This window comes from Populus nigra, chromosome 5, assembly GCF_951802175.1.
Source record: "Populus nigra chromosome 5, ddPopNigr1.1, whole genome shotgun sequence".
Taxonomy (NCBI): Eukaryota; Viridiplantae; Streptophyta; class Magnoliopsida; order Malpighiales; family Salicaceae; genus Populus; species Populus nigra.
In genome coordinates this window covers 21,549,647-21,567,110 of record NC_084856.1, presented here as the reverse complement: position 1 = coordinate 21,567,110, position 17,464 = coordinate 21,549,647, and the positions used below count along the sequence as shown (strand labels likewise).

The 17,464-nt window shown below is 36.2% G+C and overlaps 3 protein-coding genes across 3 annotated transcripts; 1 reads left to right on the top strand and 2 right to left on the bottom strand.

The window, feature by feature from the left end:
- Positions 1–2,252: 2,252 nt before the first annotated feature.
- Positions 2,253–4,928, bottom strand: LOC133694045 (uncharacterized). Its single transcript, XM_062115463.1, has 7 exons — positions 4,682–4,928; positions 4,185–4,279; positions 3,958–4,037; positions 3,814–3,869; positions 3,580–3,692; positions 2,894–2,955; positions 2,253–2,812 (listed from the first exon to the last, which is right to left on the bottom strand). The coding sequence occupies exons 1-7, from the start codon at positions 4,800–4,802 to the stop codon at positions 2,524–2,526; spliced, it is 816 nt and encodes a 271-aa protein (XP_061971447.1). The 5' UTR covers positions 4,803–4,928; the 3' UTR covers positions 2,253–2,523.
- Positions 4,929–7,321: 2,393 nt separating this feature from the next.
- LOC133694881 (disease resistance protein RPM1-like) lies at positions 7,322–10,557 on the top strand. The gene is made up of 2 exons (XM_062116576.1): positions 7,322–10,161; positions 10,267–10,557. Exon 1 carries the CDS (start codon positions 7,322–7,324, stop codon positions 10,124–10,126), a length of 2,805 nt encoding a protein of 934 aa, XP_061972560.1. The 3' UTR covers positions 10,127–10,161; positions 10,267–10,557.
- Positions 10,558–12,755: 2,198 nt separating this feature from the next.
- LOC133693576 (nuclear transcription factor Y subunit C-3-like) lies at positions 12,756–15,979 on the bottom strand. The gene is made up of 4 exons (XM_062114811.1): positions 15,919–15,979; positions 15,687–15,733; positions 13,440–14,245; positions 12,756–12,987 (listed from the first exon to the last, which is right to left on the bottom strand). Exon 3 carries the CDS (start codon positions 14,203–14,205, stop codon positions 13,453–13,455), a length of 753 nt encoding a protein of 250 aa, XP_061970795.1. The 5' UTR covers positions 14,206–14,245; positions 15,687–15,733; positions 15,919–15,979; the 3' UTR covers positions 12,756–12,987; positions 13,440–13,452.
- Positions 15,980–17,464: the final 1,485 nt, after the last annotated feature.

Here is a 17,464-nt window from a genome sequence, read left to right as displayed (position 1 = left end):
CTCAGCTAAAATTAAGCAATCATAATGAAGGAAAACGTAGGATCGCTTTAGTTTCGACAAGAGTTTCCACCCTATCTGTTACAAAGGCAGATCACCGAAGGAAACTCCTCATTATGTTCGAAGCAAAACCTACAAAAGAAACTCCTCTAGGAACACGAACATCAAGTGTGTCATTCTTGATAATGACAGAGAGGACCTGGCAGAATCCCGATAATCCAGCAACGTACAACTAGCTAAAAGCTTTGACATGAAAGATTTCCTGTGTTATTAAATCTTTTTGTAGCTTTGAACAGTAGGGATAGCTTGGATACCTAAATCCTGCAAGTACAAGGAGGGAGCACATCAGAACTCCTAGCTGAACAGAAGCATAATTTGTGGCCTAATAAAATGTACACTACAGGAGATTTCCAAGCATAAGGTTTCTTCCTTAGCAAAATAATCCATGATTGGTAATCTCTTGATTGAGATACCTAGAAGAGAGTTGTGAGGGCAGCAGGTAATTCAGTCTTTACAGAGTGACAAGCATCAATGTTTACCTCTGCAGTTCTAGCAGCTTCATATGGCATTTCTGATGTTCCTAGACTCAAATCAGGTTTGATTGTAGTGACCCACTCACCATGGTTTACCTTCAATTCACACCTATGCTTCAGATAATAATGAAATTCAAAAATCAGTAATTGATTAGAAACAGCCTCGTTTTGGTTGATTGATCAAATACATTCCAAGAAATTATTATGATACTCAGGCTGTAATTATCAATATTTACAGCATAGACGAGATGTATCCGAGCTCGTATCTTTCTCCTCTTGAAAAATTATTTTTTTTAATTCTCTTTCTCTTATTTCTCTCAACTCTGTATATCTACATCTCTCCTATATTGCACGCACTGATGATTATAATTTGAGCAGCATAGAGTTTCTTGGTGAGTGATTTAGCATGTAGTTTTAGTTCTAACTAGTCACGTGACCTGTACGCTATGCCGCTGGCCGGCAAAAAAAAATCTGAGCATCAAGAGACCGCAAGTTTGTTTTTAAAAAGCAAGAAAAAATCATGGTTTGAATGCACAAACACAAAGAAATGATCCAAGTGAACCCGAATATATTTGTCAAGATGCAGTCCAAGCATAATGGCGTGATAAGCTTTCAAGAAACCGGAAAAAGATAGAATATAAAATGTGAAAAGATAAAATAAAAAAAAATATATGTTAAGAAAACAAGAAAAAGAAAGAGCTAACATTACTCGAATTAATCTATTAAACTTGTTATTTTTGTTATGAGTTCGATATAACCTAATCAGAAAAAACTGTGATCCTCAATTTTCAGTCAACTCAATATTAAAAGATGGATTTAAAAAAAAAATATTTGATCAAAGACTTTAAGACAACAAAAACTTGTAATATAAAAGAATGATGAACAAACATCAAACAAAAAAATTAAGAAGGAAATAACATTGATTAATTTAAAAGTGAAAATTTTAAAATCAAGCATTTTACAAAAGAAATCAAAAACAAAAACCTAAAAAAAAAAAGTCAAAATCTGAATCCAAAACAATCTACGGTGAAATTGAATCATCATCCACACCTCCGCCAAATGATTCAAATGGCGAAAGTGCAGATGGTCACATAGACATGGACATATTCCATGTAAGCTTTGGAGCATCTTACACAATTGTGGTGTTGGTAATTGCAGCAGTTCTGTGCATAAATCCATGCTGGCGACGCGCATGGTTTCATTCATCAAAGTCTGCACTGAGACTTTCTACTATTTTGTCTTGGACAGCATTCATAACCTGTCGAGCATCAGATGGCAGTAGGGTCTGTGCACTTCATTTCCTCCTGCAATCTCCAGATGTTTTCGGAATGCTTTAACGACTAATTTGTTTGAATTGTGATTTTAAATTTTTAACTGCGTGATGCTGAAATTTGTTGAAGCAATGCAATAAACCACAACGGGTTCTAATCTTCTATTATGCATGAACTGCTCTCCCAGTGCATTAACTGTTAGTATGCATGATAGTCGCATGCGTTCCATGAACACCAGTAGTAGTTTCGACTTTCAAGCAAATGCTTTGTCAACTGCGAGAACCAAGACAGACTGAAAACAGTAGGGGAACAGAAGACTTTCCCTTTCTATTTTGTTTCTAATATGAAGGAACTAAAAATGAGAATTAATTTGGAAAGTTTCTTTTCCCTCGTCTCTACATGCCTAATGAAAATACTCTCACAACGAAAAACAATAAAAATAAAACCTCTGTTTGGACAAGTAAACAGACATTACTGATACAGATTCATGTCACAAGTCCCCAACAAGCCTCACTCTTGGAGCTTAATGCAAAATCAACGACAAAAAATTGTTTATTTTTTAGTCATTTACATGATTGATGCATTAAAGAACTAGCTTCTTGTTTTGTATATCTGGAAACCTTAAAACATTTACGCAAATCCATGTCAAAACACGTAGTACTGTGTAAGTGTGTAGAAAATTTATGCTATTGGAAAAAGCAGTCATTTCTAGAACGAATCTCTCAATCGTTTTCAGAGTCGGCATCAAAGATAAACAAGTACGGAACTACAGGGTTGTGTTCAATAGATTCTCCTGCAGCCTCAGTGGTTTTTGGAGCGTTCCCACCCATTTGCTGCAGGTAGACTTCATCATAGGCTTCCATGTTCAAACCTGAAGCAAGAAACAATTCCAACTCTATCACGAATCGATCTGTTTTTGCTGTTAGAAAAGGCCTCGCTGCATTAGATACCACAGCCTTGAACTCTTCTTGTTTCATTTCAGGTGTTTTTGTTTGCCGCGTGTGTTCATTTCTACCAAAAATCAAGAGTGTGATTAAGTGATTTAGCTAATCGCATGCAATAGATACATACACCTAGTGGCATAAAAATTACCTGCTAAAGAATGAATTGACCGTACCAAGAACATGATATAGAATGACTTCAATATCCTCTTCCTATGTACACAAAATAATAGAAGAAAAAAGTCAGTCATGATTATCAACAGACCACGTAGGACTCTAAAAGGGGCTGTACTAACAATTAATAATATTCCAAGTTCATAAAACAGAGGCCATCATCTGTAAATGGGGTAGCTTAGACACATGGAGGTTCTCCTTTGGCTTTTTCTTTTTTTTTCCCTTTTCCTTTAGGCATCTTTCTACACACCGAACAATTACTGACAACAACCAAAATTTTAAATTAACAACGTTTGCAAATACCAGATTTCACAGGAAAGTGTTGCACAGTTGTATAGTCTACAATTAAGAATGTACAAATATGTAAATGGATGTACATCCAAGAAAGTATCTCCACTAATTTCACACATATAGTTATGATGCCATTTACTAAAGCAAATAATACGAACCTCGGAAGAAGCTGAGAAGCAATCATTTTCATAAGAAGCCACAAATTTACAGGCACTAGTACTCTACAAAATATATTTGTCTTGTTCTCGTTCTTGAACTAGGTTTAAAAATGCATAGTAAGCTAGAGAATTGAATTTCAGAGAAACATCCAAGCATGTAATAAGTAAAAGTGCAAAGAATACAGATCGAAAGCAAACAGGTAACTAGACAGACCTGCAGCAGAGATTGAACTTCTCTTCTCAGCCAACTTTGCAGCCATCGATTTGGCTGAAGATACTTGCGCAACTTCCAAAATCGTGATACCATAATTGCGTCATTCAGGATACCTGATTGAACACATAATGATTAAAAAATTTAAATAGGAAGCAGTTGTTTTTCAGGAAGCATCAAAGTAAACACAAATTAAAACAATATGCCAAAAAAAAGGAGAGAGAATCAGTAAACAACCTGGTTCAGTATAATAGCACTGTAATCTGTACTTGTGTGCTTTTGAAAAGAATGAACTGAAAAAAAAAAAAAAGAGGAACATAAAGAACAGCACCAAAAAATAACACAAAAGAGGACGGAAAATGAAATAACAGACATGGGTACCTGTCCTCAAAACCCTGATTTACATAATGTCGTTGGAATGAACTTCCATCATATCCATAAATTAACGAAAAATTATCCGTCTGCAAATGTGTCAAAACCAAATCATCACTGTCAACACAATCACAGAGATAGCAATGTCCACAAATAACAAAGCAAACAAATGGCATTGTTGCGCGAGATTAAAATGCACAATACATAACTGGACAATTCATCTCAGACACACAAACCTTGCATAAAGGACATCTAACAGAAGAAGGCCGCCGAGATTCCTTGCGAGAAACTACTTTAGTCCATTGTAAAATGCATTTGTAACAAAATTTATCTGCAATACAAGAATCAGTACCAACAAATGACCAAACATCATGGTCCACAACCTTTTAATCACCACCCGCATACACACAAACAGAGATACATTGATTGCCATAAAGTAGCAACTTGCAACCTCAAACCAAGCACAGACAAAATTATAGTCAAATTTCTCAAACAATCCTACAAACCCAGTTTCAGTATTATGCATAACACACAACACAGTCATAAAGTTTTCAACTTTAATTACTCAATCACTAACCAATTGAAGAAAACATTAGTATAAATTAATGGGTAATCAAGAAAGTGTATACCCAACAAGAAAATTCTGACAAATAGAGGAGATGGGTCATAACAGATAACATAAAAGAACTAAAAAATGAGAGAAAAAAACTGAGCTTGAGAGAGAAGAATGTACGGAAGCAAGTGTCAAGATAGGATTCTTGAAGGAAAGGAGCAAGGCATATGGGGCATGGATTTGAATCACTTGAAGAGCAAGATTGATTCTCTTTGTTGCTGTTAGAGTCTTGTTGGTCCATTTTTTCAATTCAACTCCATGGATTTGTTGGGTTTTTGTGTCCTAATTCATGCTTCAGTGGCTGCCTTCAACTTAACCAAATATGAATCTTATTTTTTAAGTTGGTTCCTGTAATCTTGAAAGTTTCCTGATGTGGTGCTTAGACTCTTTATTTAATCTAATTGGTCCCTTTGCTTTAGAAAATTTCTTAATGATGTCCCTCTGTTTAACTTTATTTCAGTTTACCGTTAATTCTTCACAGCATATGAGAAAAAAATAGACAATTTCTATCAAATTCCAAGCCAAGTATCAATCAATAATAAAGATAAATCCGATGGAAGTTGGATGAAGGGACCACATTAAGAACATTTTGAGTAGAAGGATCAAATGACAAAAAAGAGTGTAGAGTCCATATTACGAAACCCCCCCTCCCCATTGTTCCTTTCCTTCTCTTTTTTTCTATCCCTGTCTCTTTCACTTTTTTATAAGACTATTTCCTTGGAGTAACAACCTATAGTAAGAATTGTTAAATGTGGCCATTGAAGAGTCCATTGTTTACCTTATTGTGAACAAGATAGACACTCCTTACTCCCTAGACTGGTTCCGAAAATTGGGTTCAATGTTGGATCCACGTCAAGAGAGGTACTGAAGTTGTGGGTTCAGTTCTAGAATGATGAACAATGGGAGGATCCATGAGTGTGATCACCCCCCCCCCCCTCCCTCTCCCACACACACACACACACATCTTGATCGGATGTATGATTTTGTAATGGATCAATGTTTTCATGATGAGCCATTGAATATGTTACATGAAGGAGCTACTTCGATCTTTCAAAGAAAAACCTCTTTGGAAGAAGCTTTGCTGTAAAAATTGGGAAATGTTAAAGGTGGGAGCTGGTCATTGCATGGTTTCTCGAAATTCTTCCATCTTTTCTTCCTCTTGGCACATCCTAAGTGGGACCTCCAGAAGAAGACATGTACACATAATATGCAAGCAGATGCATTGTATGAGATATCAATACTCTCTTAGAACAATTGCAACAACTTAGCTATAATTATCTAAGCAAGGTTGAAGATTATAAGTTAATAGACAATTTCAACATCAAAGAAGACATCATCGTCGTTGTTATTAAGTTTTTATATTGTTGGTGGAACTAGTAATTATAAAAAGAAATGATTTTTAAAGCAAAATAATCAAGATTATAATTCAATTTATTTCTACATGTATTCTAAACAATATAATTAAATATAATTATATATTTTATGCTTTACTATTTTATTTCAAATACAAGAATCATAATAAATTATCATCATTTGAATTCAACAATTAATTTGGTTCTACATGTTGTTGATATTAGCTATAGTTTTGAGCAAAGTTTTATAAATAGACTATTAGAATAAAAGGTATTGATTATGAAGGTTATAAGTAAACTTCAGTTATATTAATCAAATCATGAGTTAATTTATCGAGTTAATTCTAATTAATAACTTTTTTAATTTAAATTAAAACTTAATTCAAATCAAACTTTAAATTACAAATTTTCGTATTAATAAATTAAATTTAATAACTATATTTTTTAGCTATTGGTCTAGAAAAATAAAATAAATAGTAATAATTATAATTTTATGCTTCTCTCTTTATGGTCAGGATACCTTTGAACATTATTATTATTAGCAAAACAATTAAAATATTTGAGGTGAAAAACATTGTTTATATAGACAGAAACACCTTAACTCTATTTTTTTCATTCAATATTACAAAATGTCACCAGTTCCTCGTATAAAATCGTTCTCTGACATATATTATACGCGAGAGTAGGTTCTTGTTACTTTCCTAACCACGTTTTAATATAAGAGTTTCCCTCTCTTCTGTCCAAGACTCTCATTATTTATTTTCATGTGATTTGAGCTCTTTGTCTTGGAGAGGGGGGGAGGGGGAGAGAGAGAGAGAGAGAGAGAGGAAGGGAGGAGCCAAACATCAAGATAGAGAGGCTGACAGCAATACGTCCAGGAAGCAAATCAAGAATTTCTCTTCTACATAACAAGCAAGGTATTTCTTTTCAAGAAATAATGAGTTTTTTTCTTCTTTTTAACGCTTCAAGCTTATGAAATGTCATAAATAAATACTATTTTACAGATATTATTAATCAAGTCCTACAGAGTTTCAGTAGTAGAGGCTACATTTCTCTTTTTGAATAAAAAAGAAGAAGAAGTACGTCTATTGATTGATTAAACCATCTATTTTTGCTTGATATTATTATACGTGCTTTCCTATATAGTCTTTTCAATTTCCATTTGTAAATCAGCATAAATCACTTTAGAATTTATTTAATCCCTGGTGCTTATTTGTGTACCACATGAGGTTGAAGTTGAGAGCTTAAAGATTGTAGCCAAATCAAAGTTTTCAGTGGTGCTTTATGCGTGCAAAATATGTAGTTCAAACTAAATAGTTTAAGAAGGCTGACTTCCGAATCCATGTATGGTCACAGGATGGAATCAGGAAAAGATGGAATGGTGAGGTGAGAAGACAGGGTAGAGAAAATGGCAGAGTCAGCGGTGAGCCTTGTTGTTGATAAATTGCTTCCGTTGCTAACACAAGAAGTGAAACTATTGAAAGGCGTCCATGATGAATTGGTTGGTGTCAAAGATGAATTGGAAGTCATTCGTGCTTTCCTGAAAGATGCAGATTCAAAGGCTGAGAAAGAAGGCATCGGTGAGGGTGTGAAAGTACTGGTAAACCAAATAAGAGAAGAAGCTCATCACATTGAAGATGTCATCGATGATTACATGTTGCATGTGGCAAGACATCCTGATCATCGACATGGACTCCTACGTCGTATTGCTTCTTTGACTAAGACATTCAGTTCGCGTCATGAGATAGCATCAGAGATTAAAGACATCAAATCATCACTTCTAGATATCAAGAATAGAAGTCAAACATTCCACTTCATTTCTTCAACTGAAGGGGCATCAAGCAGCAGCAGCAATGCAGGAAGAGGATTAATGCATCATCCTCGGTTGAGTTCTCTTTTCTGTGAAGAAGCTGAGCTTGTTGGGATTGAATCTCGGAGAGATGAATTGATAAGCTACTTGGTAAGTGGAGTTTCTCAAAGGAAAGTGATCGCAGTGGTTGGAATGGGGGGTGTGGGAAAAACCACACTGGCCAGGAAAGTATACGACAACCACAGGGTGATAGAGCACTTCCGTTACCATGCTTGGATCACCGTGTCTCAATCATATGATCAGACGGAGCTACTAAGGAGTATGCTGAAGGGATTCTATAAAGCGAAGAATGAGCCTTTTCCTGATAAAATTGTTAAAATGGAGAAGGATGAGGAGTTGATTGAGGAGATTAGAGAAAAGTTACGACAAGAACGATATTTTGTTGTATTTGATGATGTATGGGAAATTGGCTTTTGGGGAAACATGGAGCTCGCATTGTTAGATCATGATAATGGCAGTAGAATATTGGCTACAACAAGAAATGAGGCGGCTGCTAGATTTTGTAGAGGATCTTCATCGGTTCATGTCCATCGTATAGATCCTTTACCTCGAAAAGAGGAATGGGAACTCTTCTGTAAAAAAGCATTCAGGTTTCAATCTCAAGGGCAATGTCCAAAAGATCTGGAGGAATTGTCACACGACATTGTTAGAAGATGTGGAGGATTGCCTCTAGCAATTGTGGCTGTTAGTGGACTTCTAGCAACCAAAGAGAAGAGCGTTCAAGAATGGAAAAAAGTTCTCGGTGGCCTTGGTTGTTCTGCAATGACAAGTGATCCATACATTGATAATGTCACTAGCATTCTATCTCTCAGCTATGGTGATCTGCCGTACCACCTCAAATCTTGTTTCTTATATTTTGGCATGTTTCCTGAGGATTTTTCCATTAAACGTCGAAGAATAATTCAATTATGGGTGGCTGATGGTTTTGTACAAGAAAAACCAGACATGACACCAGAGGAGGTTGGAGAAGAATACTTCATTGAACTCATTCGTCGAAGTTTGGTTCAAGTGGATGAACTTAGTCTTAAAGGAGTTCCCAAAACATGTCGTGTTCATGATATGGTCCGCGAAGTCATTCTTTCCAAGTCAGAGGAACTGAGTCTCTGCCATGTTTCCAGCAGTTGCTCAACTTTTGAAGGCATAGCACGACATCTCTCCATAAGCAACAGAGGAAGCAACCCTCCAAAGAGAAGCACCAGGTCTCAAACTCGCTCTATTATGGTCTTTGACAAAGAAATGCTGCAGAAGACCATAGTTCCAGTAATATTTGCTAAATTCAAGCTTTTGACTGCATTAGATTTTGAAGACTGTCCTGTAGATCACCTTCCCAAAGAACTTGGAAATTTGCTACATCTAAGGTATTTGAACTTAAGAAATACCGATGTAAAAGAACTTCCAAAATCAATAGGAAAGCTCCATAACCTGGAGTCCTTGGATTTGAGATTCTCTTTGGTGGAAGAGCTGCCAGTTGAGATCAGCGATTTCCCTAAATTGAAACATCTTTTGGCTCATGGTGGATACGCTACTGGATTGAAGATAAAAGGCAGCTTTAAGCATTTGGAGTTCTTACAAACATTGTTTACAATTAAAGTGGATGATGATGTGAGCTTGCTCAATGACGGCCTACAAGTGTTGACGAAAACGAGGAAATTTGGGATCTGCAATTTGAAAAGAGAACAAGGAAGGTATCTATGCACTGTATTAGAGAAGATGACTCACCTGCAGTCGCTACTTGTTTATTCAGTCAATCACCAGGTTGAAATTCTTGATTTGGAATCAGAATTTTCCCCTCCAATTCAGCTGCAGAGTCTCTGGCTTGGGGGTCAATTAGATAGGTTGCCGAATTGGATTTCCAAACTGCACAATCTATCTAAACTGATATTGAGTTATACAAACTTGATGGAAGATTCCGTTGAAGTCCTTCAAGCTCTGCCCAATCTAAAATCTCTTGTACTCTTTTGGGCATACAATGGAGAGAGGATGCATTTTGAAGGAGGAGGGTTCCAGAAACTCAAGTATTTGTATCTTGCAGGTCTGGATTATTTGAATGAAATGTCAATAGACGAAGGAGCATTGCCACTTCTTGAAAGGCTAGAAATAGGACCTTGCCCAATGCTGGAGGAGGTGCCCTCTGGACTTCAAAATTTGAAATGTCTCGAGGTTTTGTCGTTAGCATGGATGACAAATGAGTTCAATCAAAGATGGTCACAGCAAGAATCCAAGATATCTAGGCATGTACGGATTCATGGATCTGATGGTACTTATGATCCCGATGATAAAGCATCAATTAGAGCGTGGGTGGATCGAAAGTTTGGAGCAAGTAAGAAGCACAGGTTTGGATGAAGAATCAGAATTACCCAACATTTACGAGGTCACAGGTATGCTGCATCCCTCTAGATTTTACTTCTTTAAAAAGGTACCAACTGTTTATGGCAAATGCCAAGTTAATTGATAATCTTAACGACTTGTGCTATTTCTGCAAGGATGTTTTTGCTTGGGATCTGTACATGTTGCACGGACTCCAGGCAATCAATCAACCTCGGAGCAATGGAGGGTCAGCCCTTCTAAGAAAGTTGGCGAGAAGATTTGGTCAGCATCAGTCGGAAGGAAAGCGGTCGACGTGTCTGTTTAATGTTTCTGGAGAGACTATAGCACCTCTTCAGCAAAACTGGTTTCGAGTCTGTGAATAACTGTGGCGTGTAGAAGTTATGAAATATCTGGGTGTGCATGTATTATTACCGACCCTTAAATAAATGATTGCGATGATGGTGTAACGTTATGCTTTTCATTTTCCAGTCGAAGTGTGTTAAAACTTCTGAGCTGACAATGCTGTGCTTTTCATTTTCCAGTCGAAGTGTGTTTATAATTATGCTTTTTTAGCAACTATGGTGTTTGCTGGTCTAGCAAAATATGAAAAATCCTTCGGACATTGTAGGATACAAATGAATTGAGCATATCTACATGATGGTCTCTCCCCTTTGCATGAGAAAATGGAAAGAATACTGCTGAAGTCTTTCAGTGGACACATCTTCGAAATAAAAACATAGGGTTAAGGGCATCCACCACAGAATTACTGCTAGTCTCATTGGTTCCCTTGTTGCCACCTGTTCTTCTCTTTCTGACATTTTTATGCTTCGGATTGGAGGTGAAGCCAGAAAATATTCAGGCTATAGAGAGCTTAATTATGCCATTTGCTGTTTGGTAGTGTTTGGTATCTTGTATAAAAATAGACCGAATGAGGAAAAAAAAATTTGGTGAAGCTGTTTGGTGCATTTTTTAACATAAAAAAATTAATTTTTGTATTGTTTAAAATTATTTTAGCGAGAAAATTTTTTTCTCACCAAAAGAATAGAATAAACTTGTTCATTTCTCTGTATAAAAATTTAATTTATTAACTCAGGTCAACATAAAAATAAAAGTGGTTATTATCATAGTTTTAATACTTGAAGTAGAGGTTGATCTGGGGTAAGGTCCAGGTTATAAGTCAAGTTGATCATTGACCCAAGTCAATGTATGGATAAAAATAATTATTATCATAATTTTAAAACTTGATTTAATGATTAACCTGGGACCAATCACAGGTCGAGTTAACCATTGACCCAGGTCAACGTAAATATATAGATAGTTATTAACTTAGTTTTAAAATCCGACTCAATGGTCAACCTAGAAAAAGACTCTGGTTATAGATCGATTTAACAATTGATCTAGGTTAACGTAATGATTAAAGTAGTTATTATCATAGTTTTAAAACTTGAATTGGAAATCTATCCAAGCCGAGCCTCGAGTTATGGGTTGGGAGAGTCAACCTGAGTTAACCTAATTTTTTTAAAAAAAATCAAAGCAACCTTGTATTGACCAAAATTTTTTAAAAAAAATCAATAAATTTTTTACTCATGTTTTATTTGGGATAGACCAGATCGTTTGTCGACCTGGGTTTTTGATCGGATCAGATCGGATCAAATCTCCTTTTATTTCTTCTTAAACTCGAACCGATCTAGACCCCGAGTCATCCGTGTCTTATCCAGTTCACACCAAATACAAAATAAGATAAATTATTAAGTCCAGTCCAATGCACACCAAACATAGGACATGTTAATTATTTGTCTAGTTTAATCATGGCTAATTCAATCAATATTATCCAACATACTAAACACTATCTAAAAAAATAAATGTATCAAAATAAAAAATACAACTGAGATATAAATATGTTTGGTTGAAAATATAAATATGAAAAAAAAAAAAGATAAACCTGTGTCTATGACGGTTTTTGAGTGATTTTATGTTACCTGTTTATGGTTAAGGTGACAAGTGTTGTATTGAACGAATCTTTGGTTGCCTGTATAATTTCATAAAAGCCGGTTCTCTTTTTGCACAATTTCATTGATGTATGTACATTACATGAACCTTTGTAAATTTTTTAAATGCAAGGTTCATCAACTTCTGGAAGGACCTGTCTACCAATATATTGAATATGATTAAAATTACATAGAAAATTTTGAGGGTTTTTCCTATCTTTTTCACCTTGTCTTTTTGTTTACATGATTTTCATGAGGTCGGCTAAACTTAACTAGCATACACCATGCAAGATTTGGTCCTTGAATCATGCCCCGCCCAGACGGCAGTGTCATCGTCAATGATGATTCAAAATCTAGTATCAATTTCTACACAAGGTAGAGTAACCTACCTCTTCTAAGTCGGGGTATCCTGAGCTTATAAAAAACCCTCAAAGCTACAAGCATAACGGGTGCAGAAAGCTTGGGAATCTGCTGAATAGTTCAGGCCAAATCCTGAGGAAAGCTAAAACGCAGTGCAGGCCAAATCCTTTTAGCACTGTTTGACGAGCCTGCGTGGTATTAGGTAGGTGGTCGGGTAAAAAATTTCCGGAGGGGCATGTTTAATACCATTGCAGTTCTTTTTCACATTTCCATAATACTGTCAAGGTGTAAACAAAAACATAGAGAACAAAACCAAAAAAATAAATATGTTCTGTGCTAAACATGGAATCGAACAATACAATTTCCATTTATACATGTTTTGACCTGCCTTGCTCATAAAAAAATGAGAGGCTAACATTAAAGTCTAGAAGGGGCTGTAAAAGAAAGCTCAATCAGCTATAATCTTTTCAGCATATTATTTACAAAAAGTCATGCTTTTGTTTTCAGCTCCATTCTTGACTGCACCTTTTCAGGAGGGATATTTCCATTCTGTAAGACATTCAAAAAATGTTTCCATCAATGAAACCATATACGGAGCAAGGAAACCGAGCAATATGAACATAAATGCAAATGTTTAAAATAATTGGAAAAAAAAATAAGCAAAAAGAGAGAAAATTCCACATTGAATAAACCAGAGTTCACATTCCATAACGAAAGGATGGAGTTAATGGCTCAACAATTATCAAGTACATTTGTAGGAAACGAAAAGCTATAAAATCTGATCATATAAGCCACTATTACCGAAATCTTCAGCACAAACTGTGATATCTATTGATGGTTTTTACTAGAAAAGGAGCGTATGAAAAGCATACTAATGAGAAGGCTAGAAACCTTGGCACTATCAGTTACGTGAAAGCATTCCTGTACAACATGCTCATCTGATCACCCTGGTCTTGGTCATTAGACACAAAGCAATGGTGGATAAGGTAAAGAGAGCTTACAATTCTAAAGTTACTAATGATCTGAGGGCGACTGCTGTTGCTCTGATCCTTGTGGCCACATATGCTGTGCCATATAGGGGTGAGACTGCTGGGCGTACATAGCTGGGTCCATCACATGCTTGCCCATTATCATCCCAGGAGCTCCAACCTGAGGTGCATGTGGAGGTGGCATATAGCAGTAAGAGAGTGCATCAACAGGTCCTCCGACAGGCATTGTTCCTCTTGGGATTGATGCTAGCACTTCATCTTTCAGATCCTCCCTAGGCACAATGTCAACCAGGAAATCAAAGATGTCAGTCCTAGTGATTGCTGCAGCAATATCATTCTTCTGCAGTGTCCTTCTCTTGTTCTCCTCCGTGTGATTCCAAGACCGCAATGTCAACTCTAAAATAAACATTTCACATGCTCTGGAAAATATAACTGGTGCCTCAGCTGATATCATTCTCACATCCTCATCAGCCTTCATGATCTTCTTGATCCTAGCCAAGGGAAGGCTATGATTTTTGAAGTCGGTAACTTTGTCAATTTCTTTATACTGATTTGCCCAAAAAGACTGAAGTTGTTGCTGGAGTTGCTGTTCCTGTTGTTGGTGGATCTGCTGATAGGCAAGTTGGTGCTGTGCAAGCTGAGCTCCCACGGGCTGACCAGTAACTGATCCAGGATTTGAGGCAGCAAGCATTTGGTTAGGCTGATACGGACTTGTTCCGTATTGCAGTTGAGATGTACTACTGACTATAGCAGGGGGCTGTCCATGCCCTTGCTCCATTCTGATCCAACTAAATGCAACAATATGCAACTTAATGCCTCTGTTTTCAGCAAGACAGAAGAGGAAACATGGCAAACTAAGTTAAGCATTTAACTTGCAGTGTATAGATATACATATCATATCATTTCATGTTGAAAGGAAATTGCATGAAAGAAATTGGTTGAGCCATGGCATTCTCTAAAGTGCAGAACAGATGCAACAAAACGATGATGCAAATCCAACTTCATAATATCCAATTAGGTGTCTAAATAATTAAAAAGAAAAAAATGCTGGAAGTGCAATTCAAGATTGTTTGATTAAAAAAAATAAATGAATGAACAAGTTCTCTGCAAAAAGATCCAAGAAATGGTAAAGTCAGAGCCTTAAAATGCAGAGTAACAGCATCATACTTGCTTTTTATCATGGATAGAGCTATTGCGGATATTATAACTTCTATCAATGAGGGTATATCTCCCCATCAGTCAATGACTTCAATAAGACTTAATCCACATGCAAGCATAATGAAATGGTTTTCTGTTTGGCACCTTTTGATAGGAATTTATCTTCTTTATGCTAGGAAAAACAAAAAAGACCAACTAACCGTGATTTTCAGTGGTTAGATTCAAAAGGTACGGTTTCTAACATTTATTATGCCCACACGGGATGGAGAAGGCCCGCCCAACAACAAAGTGCAATTATAGAAAGAAATTCATTTCTAGTTGACATTATTCAGCTCCCAAACCGAAACAGAATAATATGAACTTTCCAAAACTTTTAGCAGTACGTCTTTAATATGCTTCCTATTCTAGAAGTGAATCCCCAAGAAATATGCAAACAGCTACCTCTTCCACATCAGGGTTCAGACAAAATACATTGATGCTAAAACGACAAAACAAAGGGTAAAAAACCCCGAAACCATTACCAATAGTAACTCCATAATCACTACAATATTAACAGAGATTTCAATCATCTTCCTTGTTTTTTCTTTATGTTTAAATGAAACGAGTTTGATTTACTTGCAACAGCTCTTCCAGTGCTTCATTATGCCTACAGGCAATCAACTATGGGGGCCCAAAACAAACTAGTGATGATCTTGATCTTCTACTGGTAATTTTTTGGCACGCACCAAAAGTTAAAGCAAATTACAAACACTCTTCCTAAATAAACAAACAAAAGAAATTGCAATCCATTTACAGTACCACAAGCAGCATCACATCACATCACATCACATAGAAATCTGAGCTTAAAACAAAACTCAATTGATGAAAAAGAAAGGAAAAAAAGATACACACACCAAGTCCATAAATCCAAAAAGCCTCATACCTGCTTGGATTTCTAACCAAACAAAACAAAACCTTCCTAAAATCACATGAAAAGCAAAACCCATCTATCTTTACGGTTTCTAATTCTCAAGATCGATGAGCGAAACAAAAACACACAGTATGTGACATGCATATGTTTGTATATGTGAGTACATGAAAGATAAGAGATTGTGTGGTTACCTTTCCCTTCTGCGGAGCTTGTACTCTCTGCTTGCAAGATCAAGAACCTAAAGAAGAGAATAAAAAGCAGAACTTTTAGCAAGAAAAGAAATATGGGATCTACTTCATGTAAATTCGGTGTCCATATATTTATTTATATTTAAGGGTTTGATGATGGATCAGCAAAGTTGGAGTCATGAGTTATGACGGTTTTTTATACATGACGATGAGCTAATGTTTCATAGGAACAAACCTAAGATTGGAAACGAAAGCTGCTTGTGATGTGCTTTGTCTTGTGTTCCCTTCTGACTCTGTATATATATTCAGAAGTTTGCCCTTTTGTGGCTTCTGTCTCTTTTGTTACTTTTTGACGAAATTACCCTTTACGTCAATTACCTTTTTAATGTCAAATCAGAACTTGGATTTGTTCTGTCCAGTTTTATCTGTGTGTTTGCTAGTGTATTATTTTAGATTTTTTTAAAAATATTTTATTTAAAAATAAATTAAAATAATATCTTTTTATTTTTTTTAAAAATATTTTTTCCATTAACGTATCAAAATAAAAATTAAAACATAATTTACAGCTATAGCTATAGAAACTACACATATCATATTTTTTTTCCAAATAACAAGTTTCATTTTTTCTTTAAACTAGCACAGTTATAAATAATATATGTGAGAATAATATATGGCTGGGTTGCGTTATTAGTAACAACACAATTTATTTATTTATTAAATATATAGGTTATATTATTGTGAATAGCTCAACTAAAAAAAAATTGCAGAGTTGCGCCACTTCCCCAAGCAAGTGCTGTAAGCCCAAGGAGAGATGGGAGCACTTCAAGAACTATCCCAAGAGCTTCCAGGCAGTTTAGTAGTTCTCCAGCAACAGTGGATATCCAAAAGACACCCATTACAAATGCCACAAGCACCAGCCACCAGCAATATCTGCTCGGTCTCTGGGGGTTCCTTTTCGAGTATAAAGTGCAGAACTGCGAGCAAAGAACTTGAGAAAAGTACTACGAACCAGAGTGGGAATGAGCGGTAAACGGAATACAATGGGATGATCTAATGGCATGAATGAGTTGCAAGCATACAAAAAGGCTACAGGGAAAAGAGCAATGTTCGCAGATAGGTAGAACCTGTTCCATTCCAGAGGTGCAGTTCGAGGAATTGTGAGCTTCAGAACAAAAGAGACAGGGAACTCCCGTACACTTTTCAGATCTGTATACATGACAAACACAAATAAGAAAAGATGGCTTCGAACACTTATCATATATAAAATGATCTATATATAAATATAAATAGGTAAATTCTCAATCAAAAAGAAAAGGAACAAAGAAAATGGAGTAGTTGCAATCTTTTGGCATTGCATCTCTTCTGTCAAAAGTCTTAAACCTCATCGTGAATGAAGGGACATATGTATGGAAAATTAAAGAGTCTCATCATTAAACATTTCTTGCATGAGGTGACTGAGCTTAACACTTAAGCCTTCACCCCTTGGTTGCAAGCCTGGGACATTTTACCATGAGCAATGGCCCCTTGGAATCTAGAATGACCTGTTCAATTTGATTGTGCATGCCTAGTGGCCCATTGGTATTCTATTCTAACATCTAACAGAACAGAACGAGGTTTCTCAGAAGTGAAAGAAACGTTACAAGTTTCCTTCACAAGTGACTGTCAAAGTAAACTTCACAGAAACGTTGTCACGTCTTCTTTCTACTAGTGCGGCACGTGTCCACGGCGGTGGAGTGGTTTTTCAATAAGGGATTGTGTGAGTCAGTTTGACGATGGCTTTA

Bases quoted from the DNA above. Each gene is read 5' to 3' on its own strand.
- LOC133693576 (XM_062114811.1), bottom strand. From the start codon at position 14,205: ATGGAGCAAGGGCATGGACAGCCCCCTGCTATAGTCAGTAGTACATCT.
- LOC133694045 (XM_062115463.1), bottom strand. From the start codon at position 4,802: ATGGACCAACAAGACTCTAACAGCAACAAAGAGAATCAATCTTGCTCT. The intron at 3,693-3,813 runs GTTGTTTACTGA...GTGTTCAATCAG, and splicing joins GTGCTATTATACTGAACCAG to GTATCCTGAATGACGCAATT. The intron at 2,956-3,579 runs GTCTGTCTAGTT...TTGTGTACATAG, and splicing joins AAGTTCAATCTCTGCTGCAG to GAAGAGGATATTGAAGTCAT.
- LOC133694881 (XM_062116576.1), top strand. From the start codon at position 7,322: ATGGCAGAGTCAGCGGTGAGCCTTGTTGTTGATAAATTGCTTCCGTTG.